General features: G+C 47.9%; 1 protein-coding gene across 3 annotated transcripts; it reads right to left on the bottom strand.

Annotated features, from left to right (window-relative positions):
- Window positions 1–428: 428 nt before the first annotated feature.
- Window positions 429–18,741, bottom strand: heatr1 (HEAT repeat containing 1). Of its 3 annotated transcripts, none has more exons than XM_037081379.1 (45): window positions 18,597–18,741; window positions 17,790–17,948; window positions 17,485–17,701; window positions 17,227–17,368; window positions 17,048–17,149; window positions 16,483–16,623; window positions 15,734–15,945; window positions 15,494–15,627; window positions 15,327–15,408; window positions 14,808–14,909; window positions 14,599–14,716; window positions 14,351–14,458; window positions 14,157–14,255; window positions 13,983–14,071; window positions 13,589–13,785; window positions 13,061–13,182; window positions 12,767–12,964; window positions 12,447–12,621; window positions 12,195–12,343; window positions 11,568–11,760; window positions 11,087–11,259; window positions 10,278–10,442; window positions 9,955–10,197; window positions 9,543–9,674; window positions 9,351–9,454; window positions 8,946–9,092; window positions 8,456–8,574; window positions 8,167–8,288; window positions 7,953–8,081; window positions 7,636–7,860; window positions 7,402–7,531; window positions 6,791–6,969; window positions 6,413–6,465; window positions 6,197–6,320; window positions 5,967–6,107; window positions 5,459–5,760; window positions 4,878–5,028; window positions 4,572–4,751; window positions 4,181–4,315; window positions 3,927–4,031; window positions 3,676–3,838; window positions 2,599–2,753; window positions 1,675–1,833; window positions 901–1,009; window positions 550–638 (listed from the first exon to the last, which is right to left on the bottom strand). In XM_037081379.1, the coding sequence occupies exons 2-45, from the start codon at window positions 17,929–17,931 to the stop codon at window positions 550–552; spliced, it is 6,456 nt and encodes a 2,151-aa protein (XP_036937274.1). In that variant the 5' UTR covers window positions 17,932–17,948; window positions 18,597–18,741. The 3 variants fall into 3 exon arrangements, with proteins under 3 accessions (XP_036937272.1, XP_036937274.1, XP_036937275.1); XM_037081380.1 differs by having other exon boundaries at window positions 14,157–14,252; XM_037081377.1 differs by lacking the exon at window positions 18,597–18,741 and having other exon boundaries at window positions 429–638; window positions 17,790–17,931.
- Window positions 18,742–19,391: the final 650 nt, after the last annotated feature.

The following is a 19,391-nucleotide window of genomic DNA, read 5'->3' as shown; positions in this document are numbered from 1 at the left end:
ACTTGAATGGTTTTTTGATTCTCACAGAAGACTTGACGTGTTCTCTGGTCGCAGCTTCTCACCTCAGACTGCAGACGTCTCAAACATCAAGTCCTCCGTCTGGCAGAACAGCAAGTGTTGATATCTCCACATAATGAGATCAATAACCCGTTCTCACAAGAAAACAGAGGCTTGCTCCCTCTTATTCTTTAATCTTAATGTTTGTCAGATCAGCGGTGTCGAGTCAGCGAACACACAAGCTGCTTCAACAACTGATTCAAGATGAAATGTCAGATTCTCCTGATCATCTCAGGGAAACAACATAACGTAAATAACTTCAAGTAAAAGACTCAGATCGAACTGGTTCTGACAGGAAACAGGATGTGTTCCAGCCAGCAGCGCTCAGCTTCAGTATCGGACTTCTTAACATCAAACAGAATCTCACGCAGTTAAAGAAGAACTCATTGTTTTATTATTGAAGACGTATTTCTTGAACAGATGAGAGAAGAAAAAAAAACACGCAAATTTGACATCAGGCTTAAAAATGAAACCTGCTGTGTCGTTATTGTTCTAGAAGTAGCTCTGCAGCGGTTCTCCCAGGATGTTCTCCATCTCCTGAACCACCTTCTGGACCTGCTGCTCCACCTCCTCACACTCATCTGGAAACACACATTTAAGATTACAGCCAACATCAGCAGGAAGAGATCAAACTGCAACGTCCTGTCAGCTCTGACTGACACAACAGGAAGCTGCAGCCGACACGACATCTTAAATCTTTGAGAAGACGTCTCGTCTGTGGTTCTGTTCAACATAAACATTATCGTCCCGAGTGACACCAGGACACTGACACGGTCCGGTTCACTGGGAAATCCCCGAGCAGCTTCATGTTGTTCATTCAGAAATGCTGTTAATAATTCTCACCCTCCATCAGTTCAGCCAGGAAGGGGATGGTCTCCGGCAGCAGCACCACGTAGTTCTCCTTCAGTTTGGACGCCACCTCCATCAGCATCAGCAGAGAAGAGAAACGCACCTGAGAGGAGGAGGAGGGGGAGGAAGAGGAAGAGGAGGAGGAAGAAGAGGAGGAGGAAGAGGAAGAGGAGGAGGAGGAAGAGGAGGAGGAGGAGGAAGAGGAGGAGGAAGAGGAGGAGGAAGAAGAGGAGGAGGAAGAGGAAGAGGAGGAGGAGGAAGAGGAGGAGGAAGAAGAGGTGGAGGAAGAAGAGGAGGAAGAAGAGGAGGAGGAAGAGGAGGAGGAAGAGGAAGAGGAAGAGGAAGAGGAGGAGGAAGAGGAGGAGGAAGAGGAGGAGGAGGAAGAAGAGGGGGAGGAGGAGGAGGAGGAAGAGGAGGAGGAAGAGGAAGAGGAAGAGGAAGAGGAGGAGGAGGAAGAGGAAGAGGAAGAGGAGGAGGAGGAGGAGGAGGAAGAAGAGGGGGAGGAGGAGGAGGAGGAAGAGGAGGAGGAAGAGGAAGAGGAGGAGGAGGAAGAGGAAGAGGAGGAGGAGGAAGACGAGGAGGAGGAAGAGGAGGAGGAGGAGGAGGAAGAGGAGGAGGAGCAGGAGGAGTTTAATTAAAACATCATCTGCATCAGCTGTTGGGACCAACATGAACATAATAACCATATTAAAATCAGGGGCGGCAGGTTGGTTGTCGCAGCCCTGAGTTTGTCTGCAGGCTGTCAGGTGTGTGAGCAGGTGTTCTCACCTTGGACTCGGTGTGTCTGGTCTTCAGGAGGATCTGGTAGTTGAGAGTTTTCCACTGAGTGTCGTCAGCCAGCGCCACACAGAACTGACCCACGCAGGGCACCAGGTGCTGGGTCACCCTCTGCTGGTACCGCTGGTCCCCACCCAGAGTGTTCTCCAGCTGCACACAGAGGGACGACATCACCATCATCACCTTCATCATCATCATCATCATCTTCATCACTATCATCACCGCCACCACCACCACCATCATCACCATCATCACCTTCATCATCATCTTCATCACTATCATCACCACCACCACCACCATCATCACCTTCATCACCTTCATCATCATCATCATCACTATCATCACTACCACCACCACCATCATCATCATCACTATCATCACCATCATCTTCATCACCACCATCATCATCATCACTATCATCATCATCTTCATCATCACTATCATCTTCATCATCTTCATCACCACCATCATCTTCATCACCACCACCATCTTCATCATCACTATCATCTTCATCACCACCATCATCATCATCATCACTATCATCACCATCATCTTCATCACCACCATCATCATCATCACTATCATCATCATCTTCATCATCACTATCATCTTCATCATCACTATCATCACCATCATCATCACAGTATTGTAAAGATATAGTCAACATAATTTTCCAGTTTTTTGAGATGTTTTGATCAGATGATAGTTTTAAGAACATGTTGCCGTACGGCTGCAGGAGCAGCTCCGACTCAAACGTTACTGCTCACCTGGTGGAGCAGCTCCGACTCAAACGTTACTGCTCACCTGGTGGAGCAGCTCCGACTCAAACGTTACTGCTCACCTGGTGGAGCAGCTGTGACTCAAACGTTACTGCTCACCTGGTGGAGCAGCTGTGACTCAAACGTTACTGCTCACCTGGTCGAGCAGTGGGCTCATGAGGGCGTCGGCTCGCTCTTTGCTGAGGAACCTCTGCGTGTCGTACAGGAAGATCTTGTGCAGACAGTCGAGGACGAGCTGCAGCAGCAGAGCGTTCTTCTCTTCAGACCGACACGACTCGAACAACAAGTCGCCTGAAACAAAGATGACATCATCAATAATCTTATTCTGGTACCCTGAAGAGGAAAAGTCGCCTTCACATGGAAACTTATCTCTAACATGGACACTGTAAAAAGTTGGCTAAACACTTGGATCATTTAATAACAATAACTGATTAAAGAGAAATATCTCTGGAAACTTTTTCTTTGAGGCTTTTCTGAGTCTCATGACGAGCGACTGGTGACAGAAACTGTTAATCATCTAAATACAGTTTTGTTTGTTTGAGCCACGTGTCACAAAATGTGTCATCTATTACATCATCTGGTCAATAAGTCAACTTTCACCAGAGCATCAAGTCTGAGTCGACTGCTGTGAATCAAACATCAGGAGAATAAAGTTGAATAAGTAAATAAACTTTGTTCATATTGAATAAGATTAAGTCGTGTTAAATATGAAACAGTGAAGTCAAAATAAAATACAAAAAAAATGAGAATATATTTCTAAATAAATTCAAGAAAAATAAAATAAAGCCAAAGAAATCAAAAAAACTAGTAATTTAAAAGGAAAAAGACAGAAAGACAAAGCAAAAGACAGAATAAGATGAACGAAGATAATATAAAATAATGAATTCAAGTAAAAGACAGTTTAAAATAAAATTATAATTATAATAAATTAATTAAAATTTACAAAACATTAAAAATAAGATTACTTAAAGATATTAAATTAAAAATAATGTGTAATGACAGAAGAACAAAGTAAGTTTGACTAAAATTACTCAAATTAAAACATTTAAATTAAAACCATTGAAACAAAAAAGCAAATTCAATGAAGAATTAAATAAAAATAAAGTTATCAACGAAAAACAATTTAAAAAGTACAAAATAAAAAAGTAAAACCAGGTAAGATTTAAATAAGAGAGAAAAGTCCAGTGAAGTAAATCGTGCTGCAGGTTCTCACCTGTCTGGGAGATGTTGGTCTGTCGCAGCAGGTCAGCAAACGGCTTCACCAGGTTTCCTGCGAACAGGACGAAGAGTCCTTTGAGACGCTCGGCGACGCAGTCGGACAGTCGGTAGAAGGTCAGCAGACGCTCGTTACTGTGAGATTTACTCCAGTCGAACAGCTGCAGGAGAAACAAACATCTGGATCTCATCTGACGTCATCACTGTCTCACCACTGAGTCACGGACAGAATCAGCTGACGGATGTTACCTTGAAGAAGAGCGGTCTGAACGTGACCTCCGACAGTTTCATCACCATGGCGAGCAGACAGTCGATCGCAGAGCCCTCGATCGCCGCCGTCTTCTCCAGATCGCCCTGAACGCCAGAAGTGATAAAGTTTCTGCGACAGTCAGTCTGTTCACTCTTTTACTGAGCTACAAGAGGACGGAGACGTAAACGTGGAAGAAAACACGTCCGACATGTTTATTAGAAACGCTTTCAGTACAGAGCAGCTTTGAACCCACCTGACAGTGTTCAGCACGGAAGTCCAGCGCGGTGAGGAAGAAGGAGGTGAGCTCTGATTGGTGGAAGTTCAGCTGGTCTCTCTCCATGTGGCTGATGTGTTCCCTCAGGATGCTCATCAGCGCCCCCAGCTGGCCCTGCAGGGAAACTCACCGTCAGTCACACCAGACCATCAGATGACTGAGATAAACCTGCTCCAGCGTGATCCTCACAGTACGTGATGACTTAACAGCAGCAGGTAACCAGGTGAGAGACGTGTCAGCTCAAAGTGGATCAGAGGAAACAGGAGGAAAACCGGTTGTCCGAGTTTTAGCATTAATTAAATTTGTGTAGAAACGCTTGAGTCAAACGCATGAACAAAAAGCGGGACAACGTTGCAACGCTCAGGTTTACCTTCTTGTCGACGACCATGTTGCTGTAGCACTTGGTGAGGGTGGGCAGCAGGACCCTGGGGGGCAGCCCGGTGGCGAGGGTGCTCCTGAGGGAGGCGAGGCGTGTGCACAGCTGGGCGGTGGCGGTGGAGGAGGAAGACGAGGAGGAGGAAGACTCTACCAGCCGAGTCAGCCGACACACCTGCAGGAACAGGAAGTGTTACGACGGGGCTGCTGAGTGACATCATCACGTCACATGGGAACATTTAGTCGAGATAACCGCCTTGTTTAAATCTCTAAAGCTTCAGTTTCTTCTTAATCGTCACACCTGTAAGGTGATGTCCTGCAGGTACGGGCTGATGAAATGCGGCAGCGTCTCCGTTACACGCTGGAGGGCGGTGACGGCACTCAGCAGATAGATCTCATTGGTCAACAGGTCCTTCCTGTCGGTCAGCGTGTTCAACACTGCCGGCATCAACCTGAACGACACAAAGAAACATGTTGTCACAGGTGTTTCTGTCCGTCTTTAACTGAGTTCTTTCTTTCTTTCTTTCTGGCTGAAATCCTGTTTCTGAGCTCAGCAGATCAGAAGTGCAGCAGTTTAACCATCATAAGAAAACAAAAAATCTCAAACTGTAACTACAGAGAACAAACAGGTCGTCTGAACTCTGACATTCATTTACTCACTCTGAACTAACACTGACACACCTGACTGCTTCACTTCTTCTTCAACTTCAATACTTGGATACGGTTCTGGTTCTGGTGTTTCTGCTCCACGTGATCAAGCTGCTCAGATCTCACATGACTGTAAACTAAGTCTGAACTCATTTGAAATATTTCACATTTGACTCATAATGAAAGATCTGACGAAGCTCCCCGGAGAGCCGAGCTGCTGTGGGAGGTTTTCACCTGGGCAGATGCGGGATGGCGAGAGCTTTGAGCGTGCTGACCACCTCGGCGATGCAGAGCAGAGCGCTGCCCGTCACGTTCTTCTCCTCCTCTGCCGATGTGATGATCTCCACCGTCTGCTGCAGGACGGGTAGCAGCGCCTCCTGGTGGTCGGAGCCAAAACTGCGGCACAGCAGCTTGAGGCTGTAGAGCGCCGTCTGTCGGTTGATGGCCTGCTCCGCCTCCTCCTCCGCCATCACCTTACCACGGCGTCTATCAACAATGCTCAGCAGGGTGCTGGTCAGCTGTAAGAGCGCTGTGACCTGTGACAGAGAGAAGAAACTATATGAACCAACGATGCTCTGGTTTATTTCAAAACACTCTGATTATCCACGTCGTTTCTTCAACACGAGCAACAGAAACAAAATAGAAACAGGGCGTCAGGCTGAAAGTGGCGAGCCAGCCAGGAAACCCTGAAAAGGAACAATGACACAAGCAGTCTCGCTGGTGTCACAGCGTGTTACGTTACCTGCTGTTCCTCCCACTGCGTCCTGTGCTGCAGCTTGTTGTTCAGCAGCTCCATGGCTTTTCTCCGCACTGACGGCAGCTGATTTCCCATCAGCCCTCTAATCACTGTGATGAAGGTATCAGTGGGCAACAAGGAGTTCACCTGGGCAACAGAAGGTGTTACTACAAACTGTAAAGGGCAGAAATACTCAAACAGTAACATTTAAATCAAATATTTCTATAATAACAAACCTTATCGAGAACATCGTAGGCTTTGTTGAGCAGAACCCTCCAGAACTTGGCGGTGGGTTTGTCAGCGTTCTCCTCCACACAGCGAGCGACACTGTGGATGTATCGCAGGATCTCCTCCAGCAGCCTGAAACACACACACACACACACACACACACGTGTTCACCTGCTGCGCACACGCACACAGTAACACACACAGACCTGCTGATGTAAACTCACCTCTGCTGCAGCTGCTGGAGAGACTCATCGATGACGTCACCACCGTCTGCAACCTGAAACATTCAAACAGTTCTTATTCATTTTTTTGTCTTGTGTATATTGTTTGTATTTCTGAACAAAACAGTGAAACTACTCATTAAACTCTGTAACACACAACAGACCAGCTTTTGTCGTCTGATGTTTCATATTGTTCCTCGCTGTTTTATTATATTTCAAGAGTTCTTTATTTTTTGAATGTTTCTGTCATTGAACAGGTTCAAACGTTGGGGCAGTTTTATGAGAAAGACTGCGTTTAAACTGATTATATTAAATCTTAAACGTTCTGTCTTTGTAAAAACGTCACAAACTGTTGTGAACGCTCGGTGACATGTCACCCACCTTCCCGATGAAGCTGGTGGATCCGAGCAGCTGAGCCATGAAGGACACACACAGGAACTTGAAGTGTCGCAGCTCTTTGCCGCTGTGAGCCTCCACGCTGAAGATCAGCTCCTCCATCTTCTCCTCGTCCTCCTCCTTCTTCTTCGCTCCTCGTCGACCGACGGGGCGCTTCGCCGCAGCTGCAAACGTCAGATTCATCAGGAAATGTTGCATAAAGACACGCATGTTCAAACTGATGTTAGTCATGTTTTATAAGTTATTATTTTCTATTTCAGTTATAAAGCCAAAATGACGACTTCAAAGAACTCATTTTGTCTGACTGTGAGTCCGAAACTCGAGCAATGTAAAAAGACGAAAACAGAAAAGAGTGTGTTAAAGTTTCAGTATGGTAAATAATTAAATGAGAATAAAACTTGTTGTGAATTATTTATTTTCTGAGAGCATTGTCTTAAAACTGATTGTTCAGCTGAATTTGGGGTTTAAATCGTAAGAACGATGCCGACATGATCCTCGCTAGATGTTTCTACAGTGTGGCAACAACACCTGTGACTGGTTGTTTGGGAGGCTCATGCTTCCGATTCTGTTCTTATCAAGTCTGAACTTTGTCTCACCGTCGTCTTTGTCGTCAGGCAGCTGCAGAAGGAAGTTCAGGATGCTGATGAGGGAAGTGAGCTGGTCAATCACCTCGAACTGACAGCAGAGAGAAATCCAGAAGTCCACATCTCTCTCCAGAGCGGCATCCTGCACACGAACACACACATCAACCACACGCTCACACGAGACCATACAACTCATCTGTGTGTGAGCCTGGCGCTCCAGACAGCGCTCACTAACTGACGTCTTGCCTTTTCGCTCACAGAGCTGGCGGTCTGCGTGGCGTGCAGCTTGAACAGGAGGAGCATTAGGACCCAGAGGAAGCGGGCGGGGCCCAGCGTGGTCACGAGCTGAGCGAGGACGGGCAGCCGCCGGTGATCGGGCACGTGAGGCAGCGCGTCGGCAAACACGTGGATGATCCTCGTCACCACGGCGTCCACGTGAGCTGAAGAGCCGCCATCGGACAGCTGATGGGCCTGAAGACACGCAGCGTTACATCAGTGCCGTTACATCTGCACGCTCCTCATTCTCATTGGTCAGTATGTTACACATCTTCACAACATGTCACCTTGATCAGAGCAGGTATGACCATCTCCACCGTCTTGTCGATGACTCTGAAGCTGTAAGCGTCGTCCAGGCGCATGATGTTGGCTCCCATGAAGGTGAAGATGGGCATGATGTTGTGCAGCACCTTCTCCTGCAGGACGAACAGGAGACGGGAAGAGTCACAGAAGAAACACAGACAGCGAAATGTTTTGTGTCCGATATTAAACCTCACTCACAGGGAAGATGGCGGCGGCGGTGCCCAGCAGCAGCAGAGCGTGGTGGTGAGTCTGCGGCATGTCGGACGCTCTGATACACTGAACCACCAACTCCACACTGAACTTATCTTCATCCAGAACATCTGCACAGAAAAACCACATCACAGAGACGTTTAGAGCAGCTCATGGCTCCATGTTACACTTCATGTCATCAAGACCGACTCTCTGTTGAGGAGACGCGTACACGACGGGAGCGCTCCTCTTGCAGCTCCTGGCGTTTTGGGTAGATGATAGATGATGTTGGACCTACCTGCGGCCACAGCTCGTCCATCAGGAGACAGCTTGTTGCAGACGTTGAGCAGACAGCTGAGCAGCAGCTGTTTGGTGTACTCCATGTTGCTGTGGTCGCCTGAACACGGCTCCAGACTCCTGACACACAAAACAAGCATTTTAAAATTCTTCTTGAAACTGTGACCGATGCTTCGACAACATCTGACTTCAGTATTTCACGTCACGATGTAATTCATGCTAGTGATGAAGTTTATATTGTTCAGGTCCCAGAACTGTTTTCCAGTTGGTTGATTTAAAGAAATATGTTGATCTACTGAACAAAACTGCATCAGCTTTGAGATTTTTAATTTTTTACAGGTTAACAGATTTTAAACTACAGAAGCCTGTAGCTGCCAAAATGTTGAATATTTTGATGAAGCTGAAATGTCTTCTTTCCAACTGTGCATGTTACTGGCCCTTCCTGTCTGCAGTTTGTGAGACTCAACGAGGACAGTAATTGCTTTTGTTACCTGGCGAGCAGCGAGAACAGAACCGGCACCAACATCTGGGCTCTCTTCAGCTTCTTCTTGTGCTGCAGCAGCTCCAGGATCAGAGTGACTCTCTGCCACGACACAGCGCCTCCTTCTGGAGCCACATCGCTGCTCTCCTGAGGTTTCCTAACCAGGGAGAGAGAAACAACTTCATCATGTCTTCATGTTTTCATCTCACAGACAGAAGCAGAACCTCTTTGATGGCTTAACTTTTCTGCAGGAGATCAGAGTCAAAAATTTGTTGCAGAAGTTTCTGATCATGAATCAGACAACAGTTTTTTCACTGACAACTTCTGAAAGAACTGATTTGTTATAAAATGCAATGAAACGTTAGATGAGTTGATTTGATTCCCACTATGAGACTGACAGCAGATCGAGCTTCACCTCAGAGTCATTCTGCTCCGGCGGCTCTGCTGCACCGTCACGCTCACTTTGGGTTTTTCTGGAGGAGCGAGCTCATTGGCCACCAGCTGACCGTCGACAGCGATCTGTCAGAAGAAAAACACATTCATGACTAGCCTCCAGACTTTCAGTCTGCTTTTAGCTAAACAGATCAGTCTCTCTCTCTCTGCTCACCCCTTTAAAGACGCTGCTGACGGTGTTGGCCACCAGAGGACTCCTGCTCTCCACCAGCAGGTCGAACATCACCGACAGCAGCTTCTGCTGCACCTTCTCGTCTCCGAGGGCCGAGAAGAACGGCTTCGTGATCTGCAGAGAGTCGACAGACACGTCAGCAATGCAGATAACATTCACCTCAACCTGAAGACATCATCTCCTGGTTCCTGGATTCTGAAATCAAGGACTTTAAACCCGGTTTTATGTCTGAATCCTGGGTTTAAGCCCGACTTACACACTAGTTTAACCTCTGGCCTTAGTGCAGGTTTGACCCTGTTGTCATCCCTCGTTCTAACACAGGTTTTATGTCCTGTTTCTAACACAGCTCTGACCCTGATCTCAACCCTGGTTTTCAGCACAGCTTCAGTCAGACCTGTTCCAGAGCAAAGATCTGGCAGCTGGAGATGTCGGGGTGTTGCTGGGTCGGGGTCCTCAAAGCTCGGATAAACAGATCCAGACAGTTCTGGTCCTCAGCCAGCAGGGGGGCCGACGCCTCGTTGTACTTCCCCAGGACGAGCTGCATCAGCTGGGCCTCGGCCCGCAGCAGGGCGGGGGTGTCGGGGCCGCTCTGCTCCAGGAGGCGATCCAGAACAGGAAGCAGGCTGGACAGGACGGACTGAGAAGGAGAGGATGGAAACATGTAGACGCACGACATGCTGTTCTGGTTTAAATGTGCAGGTGTGTTCCCGGCCTCACCTGTCCGTTGACGTGGCTCAGCGCTCGCAGCAGGCTGGCGGCGCTGTACGACGGGCAGCATGGCGTCTGAACGCTCTGCAGCAGCTGCTGCAGCGACGCCTGCAGCTTCTTCTGCTGCGGCGACACTCTGACAGACTGACAGTCGTCGTGAAGAGAGCCGAGAGCCTGAAACACAGACGCTGATGAAACACTGCAGCAGCTCACGTTCTGAACATGGATTCAGCTGTCAGACGGTTTCAGACTTTGCATTAAATTAAAATGTGTCATTTATAGATTAATGAAAACAACCGAGCAGAGGTTGAATACGTGACAGTGAAACGTTTGTACTGAGTAAACTTTAACTAAACTCTTCATCTCTTCATTTCCTAACTTATTGTTTTCATTCTGATTGTGAATTATAAATAAATAAATGTTTTATAGATACAAAATCTTTATTCTGTAAATCACCAATGGCATTTCTTGGCATGTCATTAATTACAAATACCAAAAATAAGTATGGCAGTACTTTTCTAATTATCTAACTCCAGTTAAGAGCTCTATATAACAACCTCAGACAACAAGCAACATATAATTAATCTTCCATTAATGACTGTAGATGAGATCTCTACAGTGAAGCAGGAAACAACATGGTTAATTGAACTAATTGAAACAGTCTCAGAAGTTTTGCTCTAGTTTCTCTGATTTTTCAGAGGAAATAATTAAAACTAAAACCAACTGAAGCAGTTTTCAGTGTTTTGAATGTGAAAACTCTGGCACACAATAATGTGACTGAACTGACCTCAACTCAGTGGCAGAATGTCTCAACTCACCTGGCTCAGGTAAGACGGGTCGGCGATGATCTCCTCGGGGGTCTTCAGGAGCTTCTCTGTGATTGGCTGGAAGGGAGAAGCTTTGGCTTCTGATAGGTTCTGCAGAGCGCCGAGAGCCGCCCTCCGGACCTCCCGAACCGGAGAGGTGAGACAGCAGAGCAACGAAGGGACCACTGACAGACAGACAATCATCTTAGCTTAGCATGCTAACATTAGCCTATCAGTAAACACAGAGTCCAGCTGAGGCTCATGTGATGTCATCAGTTCTGCAGGTGTCTGTAGTATTACTACATGTTGACCTGATGACATCACAGGATCACCTGTTGTTACAGTTCATCCTCAGAGGAACATGAACGTCTGAACCACATCTCATCACGTTGTTGATACGAAGCTAGCTGCAGGCTAACGACTGAACGTGAAGTTAATTCGTGACCCTGCTGATGATTCAAACATTTCGCAGGATCTGGTTTCAGTTTCTCACCAGGTGAGTCGGCGGCTGCCAGCTGCTCCAGCGTGGCGGCTGATTGGGCGCTCAGCAGAGCTCGGCCCATGTACAGAGCCTGAGTTTGCAGGACGGCGCCCACCCTCACGTCCAGCTGGTCGCCATGGTTACTGCTGTACCCCCACAGCACGCACAAGAACCTGAAGAGCATCAGCGGCTCCGAGAGGTGAACCTGGAGGAGAGAGGTGAGAACAGTAATGTCACATGATCAGACCGATCTCACTCTCGTGTCTGGACGCTAAACATGGAGCTACAGTCAGGAGCAGCTTAGCTTAGCATAGACAAACAGAGGCAAACAGCTAGCCTGACTCTGTCCACCTACCAGCTCCTGGTTACTGATCAACTGGTCAAGTCTGAGAGGTTATGTGTCGGCTGGGACAGTTACTTCCTGCGCTTCTCTTCTCCTTTACGAAAGAACTGCAGCACATAACTGCCAATAATCAGAGAGTAGATTTCGTTATGTTTGGACAGAGCTAGGCTAACTGTTTCCAGTTTTTTATGCTAAGCTAAGCCGCTGCTAGTATTAGATCCTGTGAACAAACTTTGAATGTCCTCAATCTCTGATGAGTCACCTTCAGTCGTAGTAAACAGGAAGTGACCTCATACCTGGATGAGCAGCTTCATCAGGTCCCTGAAGCTGCCGGCTGCCGGCCCCTCCCCCGCTCCGCTGATGATGACACTGAAGAGGCGACAGGTGAGGCCCAGGTAACAGCAGGTGTTTGTGTCCAGCTTCTCTGGGTTCCACCACACCTCACCTGGTGGGACAACACAACATGACGTGTGTGTGTGTGTGTGTGTGTGTGTGTGTGTGTGTGGTCAGGTAGAACTGCTGTTGTCACACATCCAGGACGTCGTTACCTTTGAAGGAGGCGTCGTGACACCTGAGGGAGGAGATGAAGTCTCCGAGCAGCGACATGAGGACGAGGCTGAAGTGTGTGTCCAGACGTTCACCTGGCTGCTGCTCACACCTGCGCAGGTACAGAGTCAAGGCCTCAGAGAAGGATGATGGGACGCTGACGAGACGCTCAGCTTCCTGTTCACACAGAAAACACAGAACCAAAGATCTGATTGGACAATATTTTTGTGTCAGATGTCAAATAATCAGTTTATAAACACTCGTCTTTGATTCTAGAATAAGCAGAGTTGAGACTTCTGATCTAATGTAGAAATAAAAGGACCTGAGCGCCGTCATCCCTGATGACATCCAGCAGGGGGGGCTCCAGCAGCATGTAGATCCTCTGGGCGGTGAGCAGGTGCTGGGTCTCACTCAGCTCTCCCAGGCCGAGCAGCAGAGTCCGGGTCAGCACCAGGAAGGACGCCCTCGCTCTGAGGCCGGAGCCTCGCTGCTGCTCCACCAACAGAGCCAACTTCTCTAGCTGAGGACCAAACACAGCGTCAGCCTCTGACCCTTTTCTACAAGCTTACTTCCTGTTCAGACTGAAGCCGACAGTCAAAGTGAAATAAAGACTCACAGCGTCCCGTCTGGAGAAGTGCTCCATGTTTGCCAGGTTCTTGGTCAGCGTGGAGACGAGACGCTGGTTGGCCAAACCAACAAAATCGGGTTCAGAGCTGCTCTTCAGCACCTCGTCCAGCTCTGTGGGGGCAGATTCAACATGTTCAGGTCCAATCACACACAGAACCAGCTCGAGTGGTTTGTCAAAGGAAGAGATGAAGGTCGTCTTCACAGGTGAATTATTGGTGAGGAGCTGGTCGGTGGATTTCATTACTTTCAAACTGAGCCAGACTCGTTTCCTTGTTTCACACTTGATGCTATGCTAAGCTAACCAAATAGCTACTGGCATATTGTGTGCTATTCCTCAGCCAAAAAGCAACAGGGCACATTTCTCAAAAGGTCAGACAGAATTAATATACAGTCTGAATGAACCCAACAATCACGACAGAGCCCCTGAAATCTCCCAGCAGTCACTGCTGTGATCAGAATCTCTTAAATCGTTCTGCTGAAGATAATTTCTCTGCAGTGTCGCGGTTCTGTCTGTCACCTTCAGCCCAGTTCAGGGTAAGCGGGTGTTGACCGATGATGGAGGATCGGGCGACGCAGGAGGCGAGGCGCGGTTGGGCGGCGGTGACCACCAGGAAGGGCAGCAGCTTCCAGCCCGCCCTCTGTACCAGCTCAGCGTCCCCTTTTCCCAGCTGGGGGTCGGACAGTAAACGCACCGCCTCAGTCAGCACGGGCAGCCTGGACGAGACGACACAGGAAGTTTGATTTAGAACAGAAAAGTGATCATGAGTCGTGTTTCTGAAGAGAAGTTCTTTATTAGTTCTACAGTCATCTGAGTTCATGTGGCCACAGGAGGAACGAGCAGGACATAAAAACTGACGTCAGCTCTGCATAAGATGATCAAAATAATGATTTTGCGTGTGAAGTTCACTGACCATTGCTCAGCCGCGGACAGATCCACTCTGTGCAGCAGGGACAGTAAACAGGACACGGTGTCCTCTGGGTCCAAAACATCCAACACCACCTGGAACAGAACAAAGAGCCAGCAGCTCATCATCAGCTGAACGGCCCTTTAACCTCCACAGGTAACCATCTGTGACATCACTGACCTCCAGGATTCGGAGAGCGGCGGCCACAACCTGCGGCACGTCATCCTTCAGTCTCTCCATGACGGCGTCTTTCAGGAAGGTTTCGTCTAAACTCTGCTGCTGCGGAGAAGAAATGTGAGGGTCAGCAGGATTTGTCCCAGCTGTTCCTGAACGCACCACAAAGACAGTTGATCGTATCCAGTATCCCGTCATACCTGTCCAGAGGTGATGACGGCCATCAGGTGCTCTACGGCTGAGACTCGGACCGAAGGCTGCGGGTGTTTCAGACTGAGGAGCAGCGACGTGTCCGAGTCGCCTATAATCTACAGAAACACAGACGGACGGAGAGCAGAAGATACAAACACCAGATTATAAACTCATAATCTTTGTCTTCCATCAACACATACATTTGTATTTCTATTGACTGATGGAACAGTTTCCTGGAGGACACAGTGTCGAGTACCTGGAACTTCCCGCTGCTCATGGACAGAGAGAGGAACTGATGGAAGAGATGCTTCTGCTCCGTGCTGCTGATGTCGGTCACGTGACCAGCGAGGACGCCGTCCAGAGCTCCACAGTACCTGATGGAGGACAAACACACAGCTAACGCTAACACCAGCAGTGTGATGTTCACTCCGTGCTGTCTCCGTCACCAGCAGCGGTCAGACTCACCTGGACTCGAACTGTCGGACCAGAGGCAGCAGACGCTGGCTGAAGGCGGCCATGTTCTCAGCTGAGAGTTCAGTCTGACTCAGATACTCGTTCAACAGCAGACTAAGAAGAAGAAGAAGAAGAAGACAGAGACGCTCATGGACACATGGTGGTGCTGTGCTGCAGAATCCTCAAAGCAAATTTCAGCAAAAAAGTCACACTTTGGTTTAAATGCGGACTGAACAAATGAGAAACGGGTGAAGCTCCAGAACTGTTCTGTGGACTACCACACTTCCAGAGTGAGCTGTTCCTTTAAGAATTAAAGACACTAAGGGGAACATGTAAACATGGTTCTGGTTCAGTTCTGAATGTGTTGTTTCCACACTGAACATGTGAAAGTTGCGATCATGTTGTGTTTGTGTTCAGGTGTCAGTCAAGCGGCCATGTTGGCTGCCAGCTGTGAATCTTCCATTCGAACTCGTCAGGTGTGAGACTGTTGGTCAGTCAGGTTGTGGGTGGAGGAGGAGGAGGTGTGTTTACCGGGCCACGGTCCGGTCCAGGCCTTTGGTCAGAGGAACCGACTGCAGGAGGGACTCCAACACAGCAAGCTCGTCTGTCTCACCTGTGACAGGTGAACAAACAGGAGTCAGTGATGAATGAACATGAATCCACCCCCCAGTCTCTCAATGTGTGGTTCCAGTTCTCACCTGAGCTGCAGGTGAACACGGCGTGGATCAGGTGAGGCAGCAGGTAACGCAGCAGAGGACTGACATCATGAGACGCTGCCATTACCTGCAGCGTCGAAACCAGCGCCGGCATGGAGCTCAGGCGGCTGAAAGCTCTGAGGGGAGAAACAGACAAACCACACAAAAACATTTGAGAGCTGCTGTTGAACTCCACCCTCCAGTGGGCGGAGCTTACACCTGCAGGTGTCAGTCTGGTCCTACCTGGGCCCAGCGGCGCCCTCCTTCTGGTTCTGCAGCAGCACGATGAGGCAGCCCACGCCCTCCTTGGCCAATATAGGCTCTTTGAGCAGAGACTTGCTGACTTGCACGGCGAGTGTGTCCACCAGACTCGCCTCCATCACCACCTTCACCGCCAGCTGGCACACGATCATGTAGGTGGCGGCTTTGTAGTCCATCAGAGACGACTTCAGTCCCTGCAGACACGGCAGGACGACATCAGAGGAGACTTAACTGCATCTTCAAACACCAGCAGTCGAGAGAACTCAGTATAAAACAGTCGGGGCTGGAAAAATTATTTTTGTATTATTTTACCACTAAAATGATGAAAATCAAGAAGAGTTTTGTCAATTTAATGTCAGAAAAAAAAGGACAAATATTTCCATCGCAGTTTATCAGAGTCTGAGGTGACCGAGGTCTTCAAATGTCTCGTTCTGTCAAACCAACAATTCAAACCAAAATATTAAGTATTCCCATGAGAGACGCTGGAATCAGAAATGATGAATCGATGATGTTCAAGAATTATTTTCTGCAGATGAACTCATTGGTCGTTAATTTTTGCAGCTCCAGTCAGAAGAACAGGATTATTTCAGAATCATTTCAAAAATTAAGAAGCCTTTAAACATCTGACTGTGCAGAGGATTAAAGAGTTCAGACAAACACAGTTACAACATCATTATAATGATTATCGGGACTGAAACATGGTCCAGCCCGGAGGAAACTCTGTCCGTTACCTTTTGAACGTACGGCAGCAGTTTGGAGATGATGGTGTCGGACACTCTGTCCACAGCGTCCAGAGCTGGGACGATGGTAGAGGCGTAGAAGGAGAAGATCACTCTGAGCTGGGAGCAGCTTCCCGAGTGGCCCGAGTACGCCTGAAAAACACGAGAAGAGGATTCAGTTTGAAACTGCTTCACTTTCAGCTGCTCCACAAGTGAAAAACATCATCGTCGACCATCAGCTCGTTAAAGCTTCCTCTCAGGTTACTGACACCTTCAGGATCGTTTGAAACACTGACGGAGGCTCAGTCTTATTTCCAGCTTGTTACAGATGAACCCGGTAATAATTCAGTGTGTATGTTGATGCCTAATCGAAAAGTGGATCTTTATGACTGACTAAACATTTCAGCTCCACCTCTGTGTGAAGCGTTCTGATGAGCAAGGAAACATTAAATGTGCAGTTTCTTCAGTAGGGGACCAGAATACAATCCTGAGGATGTGATGATGTCACAAAACTGGAATCAGAATGAAAACTGTGCATGACGTCCTTCAGGCTGACAGTGTGAGACCTGCTGCTGACCTGGATGGACCGGGTCACCATGGTGCAGATGAAGTCCATGAAGCTCAGGTCTGTGTAGCAGTGAGTGATCAGAGCTCCTCTGGATAACGGCACGCCTGGTTTCTGTACAGACAACGACACAACGTTCAGGAGGAGGAACAGCAGACACGTTTATCTGAGTGATGTGTTCGCAGGCGGACCTGCAGGCAGTGCAGCCAGTTCCAGCGGTTGGTGGCGTCTACGATCTTGAGGAGCTGCAGGACTCTGACGAACACGTTGGTGTCGTGATACGGCAGCGCGCAGGCCAACAGACTGTCAGTGTTGTACAGCTGGATGTGGAAGCTGCAACACAACATGACACATCATCTAACAGCCAATCACAGAACACAGGAAGTGATCCGGGACATCCCACATCACTCGTGTGTTTTCATTAATGAAGGATCTGTGGCGATGTGTACCGGTGAACGAGCCACTCGATGCACTTGTGAGCCGGTTTCAGGAGGAAGTACGGGCACAGGCGGGTGAGGAAGAGCGAGATGCTGGCGTCCAGCTTCTCGTTGACCTCCTTGGACTGGACGCTCCGCTCCAGGGTCAGCGAGGCCCCGCTGAACAGGGTGCTCTGAAACTCCAGGAAGGCTGGTTCGATTCCCAGCAGCTCCTCCAGCCCCGTGCAGCCTGGAGGAGGAGGACAGACGCAGAGCTTGTAAAGGGATAAAGCACTTCAAGCGTCTGGTGGTTGTTTCAGACCGGGCGTGGGACTCACCGAGGGCGTAGAAAGTGCTTCTGTCCATGGTGGCGGCATCTTTGGGGTCGAAGAGCAGCGAGGCGACCTCTCTGCGTGTCAGCAGGTTGGGGTCGCTCTGAGGCAGCGCGAGCCTCTTCAGCTGGTGGGCCAGGGACGTCATGATGGCTGTTTCTTAATCTGATGGACACAAACACACGCTCACATTCCTCTGATTCATTTACACACTCAACACTCTGTTTACGGTCACCTCAGCCTGAAGACGATGTCTCCATGAAGGCGGCTGTATGTTCCAGTCTGTTAGTAAAGCTGTTATAATACACCTGAGTTATCTTCAGGTGTCTGGTTTCACTCTCTGCTCTGCTCGAACTCCTTCTGATGGCGGCTGAGTCTCATAACCAGCTTATTAAAGATAAAACAGGTGATAATTCAGTGCGAATGTTGATGCCGAATTGAAAATTGGATGTTTGATTAATGAACAGTGTTAACTTCACTCCTGTGCGGAGGCCAAACCTTTCTTATGAGCAAGAACACATTACAAGTGCAGTTTTTTCAGGGGAGTTTGGTAGATTGTTGAACATCAGACCAGAGATAATACTGTTAGCAGTCTGTACTGGCTGTGAAACAGCATCCAGTGAAGTGACTGCAGACACGTTCAGCTAACTTACAGCAACACACATGCTAGCTACTGAAGCTAACTCGCCGGTTCAACTTCCGTGTTGAAACGAGACAAAACACGACTGAGGAACATTTTCTCAAACACAGCAACAAAATCACAATAATAATAATAATAATAAATGTATAAAGAGTAAAAAATAAAAGTGGAACCTGTTCTCTGGGACTCTGTTAAACACATGTGCACGTTGTTGGTCTCTCCGGTGACCTGGTTCTGGAGGGTTCTACATCCGGTTCACGTCTGGCTGAAGGTTTGTAAGAGCTGAGATGATTCACTCCGACATACTTCCGCTTTCGTCTGCAACATAAGTCAACGTAGTATTTTTAATAAGGCAAGTTTATTTGTTGTATAGCACAATTCAGACACAAGGCAACTCAAAGTGCTTCACAGGAGCATAAATATTACATTAAAGACATGAAAAATACATTTAAAAGACATTAAAATTACATTTGAAAACAGTCAGAAGACATTAAGAAACAAACATTAAAACAAGTAGGCTAAAATAGAAAAGGTTTAAAAAACACTAGACTAAAGAATAAAAGTCACAGTGCAGTTCAAAGACTCAGCATTGCTTCAGTGAAAACCAGTGGCAAACAGAAACGTCTTCAGTCTTGATTTAAAAAAGGTGACCTGCAGTTTTCAGGGACCAGATATATGGCGCACAGTGACTGAGAGCTGCTTCTCCCTGTTAAATAAACCTCAATAATACCTAATAAATGAAGAATCATCAAGATCAGAACTTATATGTGTTAACTGTGGTTGTGTAATGTGTAGATCACTGTGTGATTCCAAAGATGAAGTTAATGTTTAAGCAGTTCCTGAGTTTTCCTTAATGTCAGTGAACGTATTCCAAGTTCAGAAACTGTGAAGCCTGTCAGTCAGTTTCAGTGACCTATGACAGGGAGTGTGTGAGATAGCTTGTCTGTGATTGGCTGAAGGGAGAGCGG

This window comes from Acanthopagrus latus, chromosome 20 (genome assembly GCF_904848185.1).
Source record: "Acanthopagrus latus isolate v.2019 chromosome 20, fAcaLat1.1, whole genome shotgun sequence".
NCBI lineage: Eukaryota > Metazoa > Chordata > Actinopteri > Spariformes > Sparidae > Acanthopagrus > Acanthopagrus latus.
The sequence above is the reverse complement of the archived record's forward strand: the minus strand, read 5'-3'. Positions and strand labels throughout refer to the sequence as shown.

What these genes read in the sequence shown, in the direction of transcription:
- heatr1 (XM_037081379.1), bottom strand. Translation starts at nt 17,931, where the DNA reads ATGACGTCCCTGGCCCACCAGCTGAAGAGGCTCGCGCTGCCTCAGAGC. An exon ending in CTGTTCTCGCTGCTCGCCAG is followed by an intron (nt 8,575 to 8,945) that starts GTAACAAAAGCA and finishes TTTGTGTGTCAG; the next exon opens with GAGTCTGGAGCCGTGTTCAG. An exon ending in GCCTGACGACAAAGACGACG is followed by an intron (nt 6,970 to 7,401) that starts GTGAGACAAAGT and finishes TGACGTTTGCAG; the next exon opens with CTGCGGCGAAGCGCCCCGTC.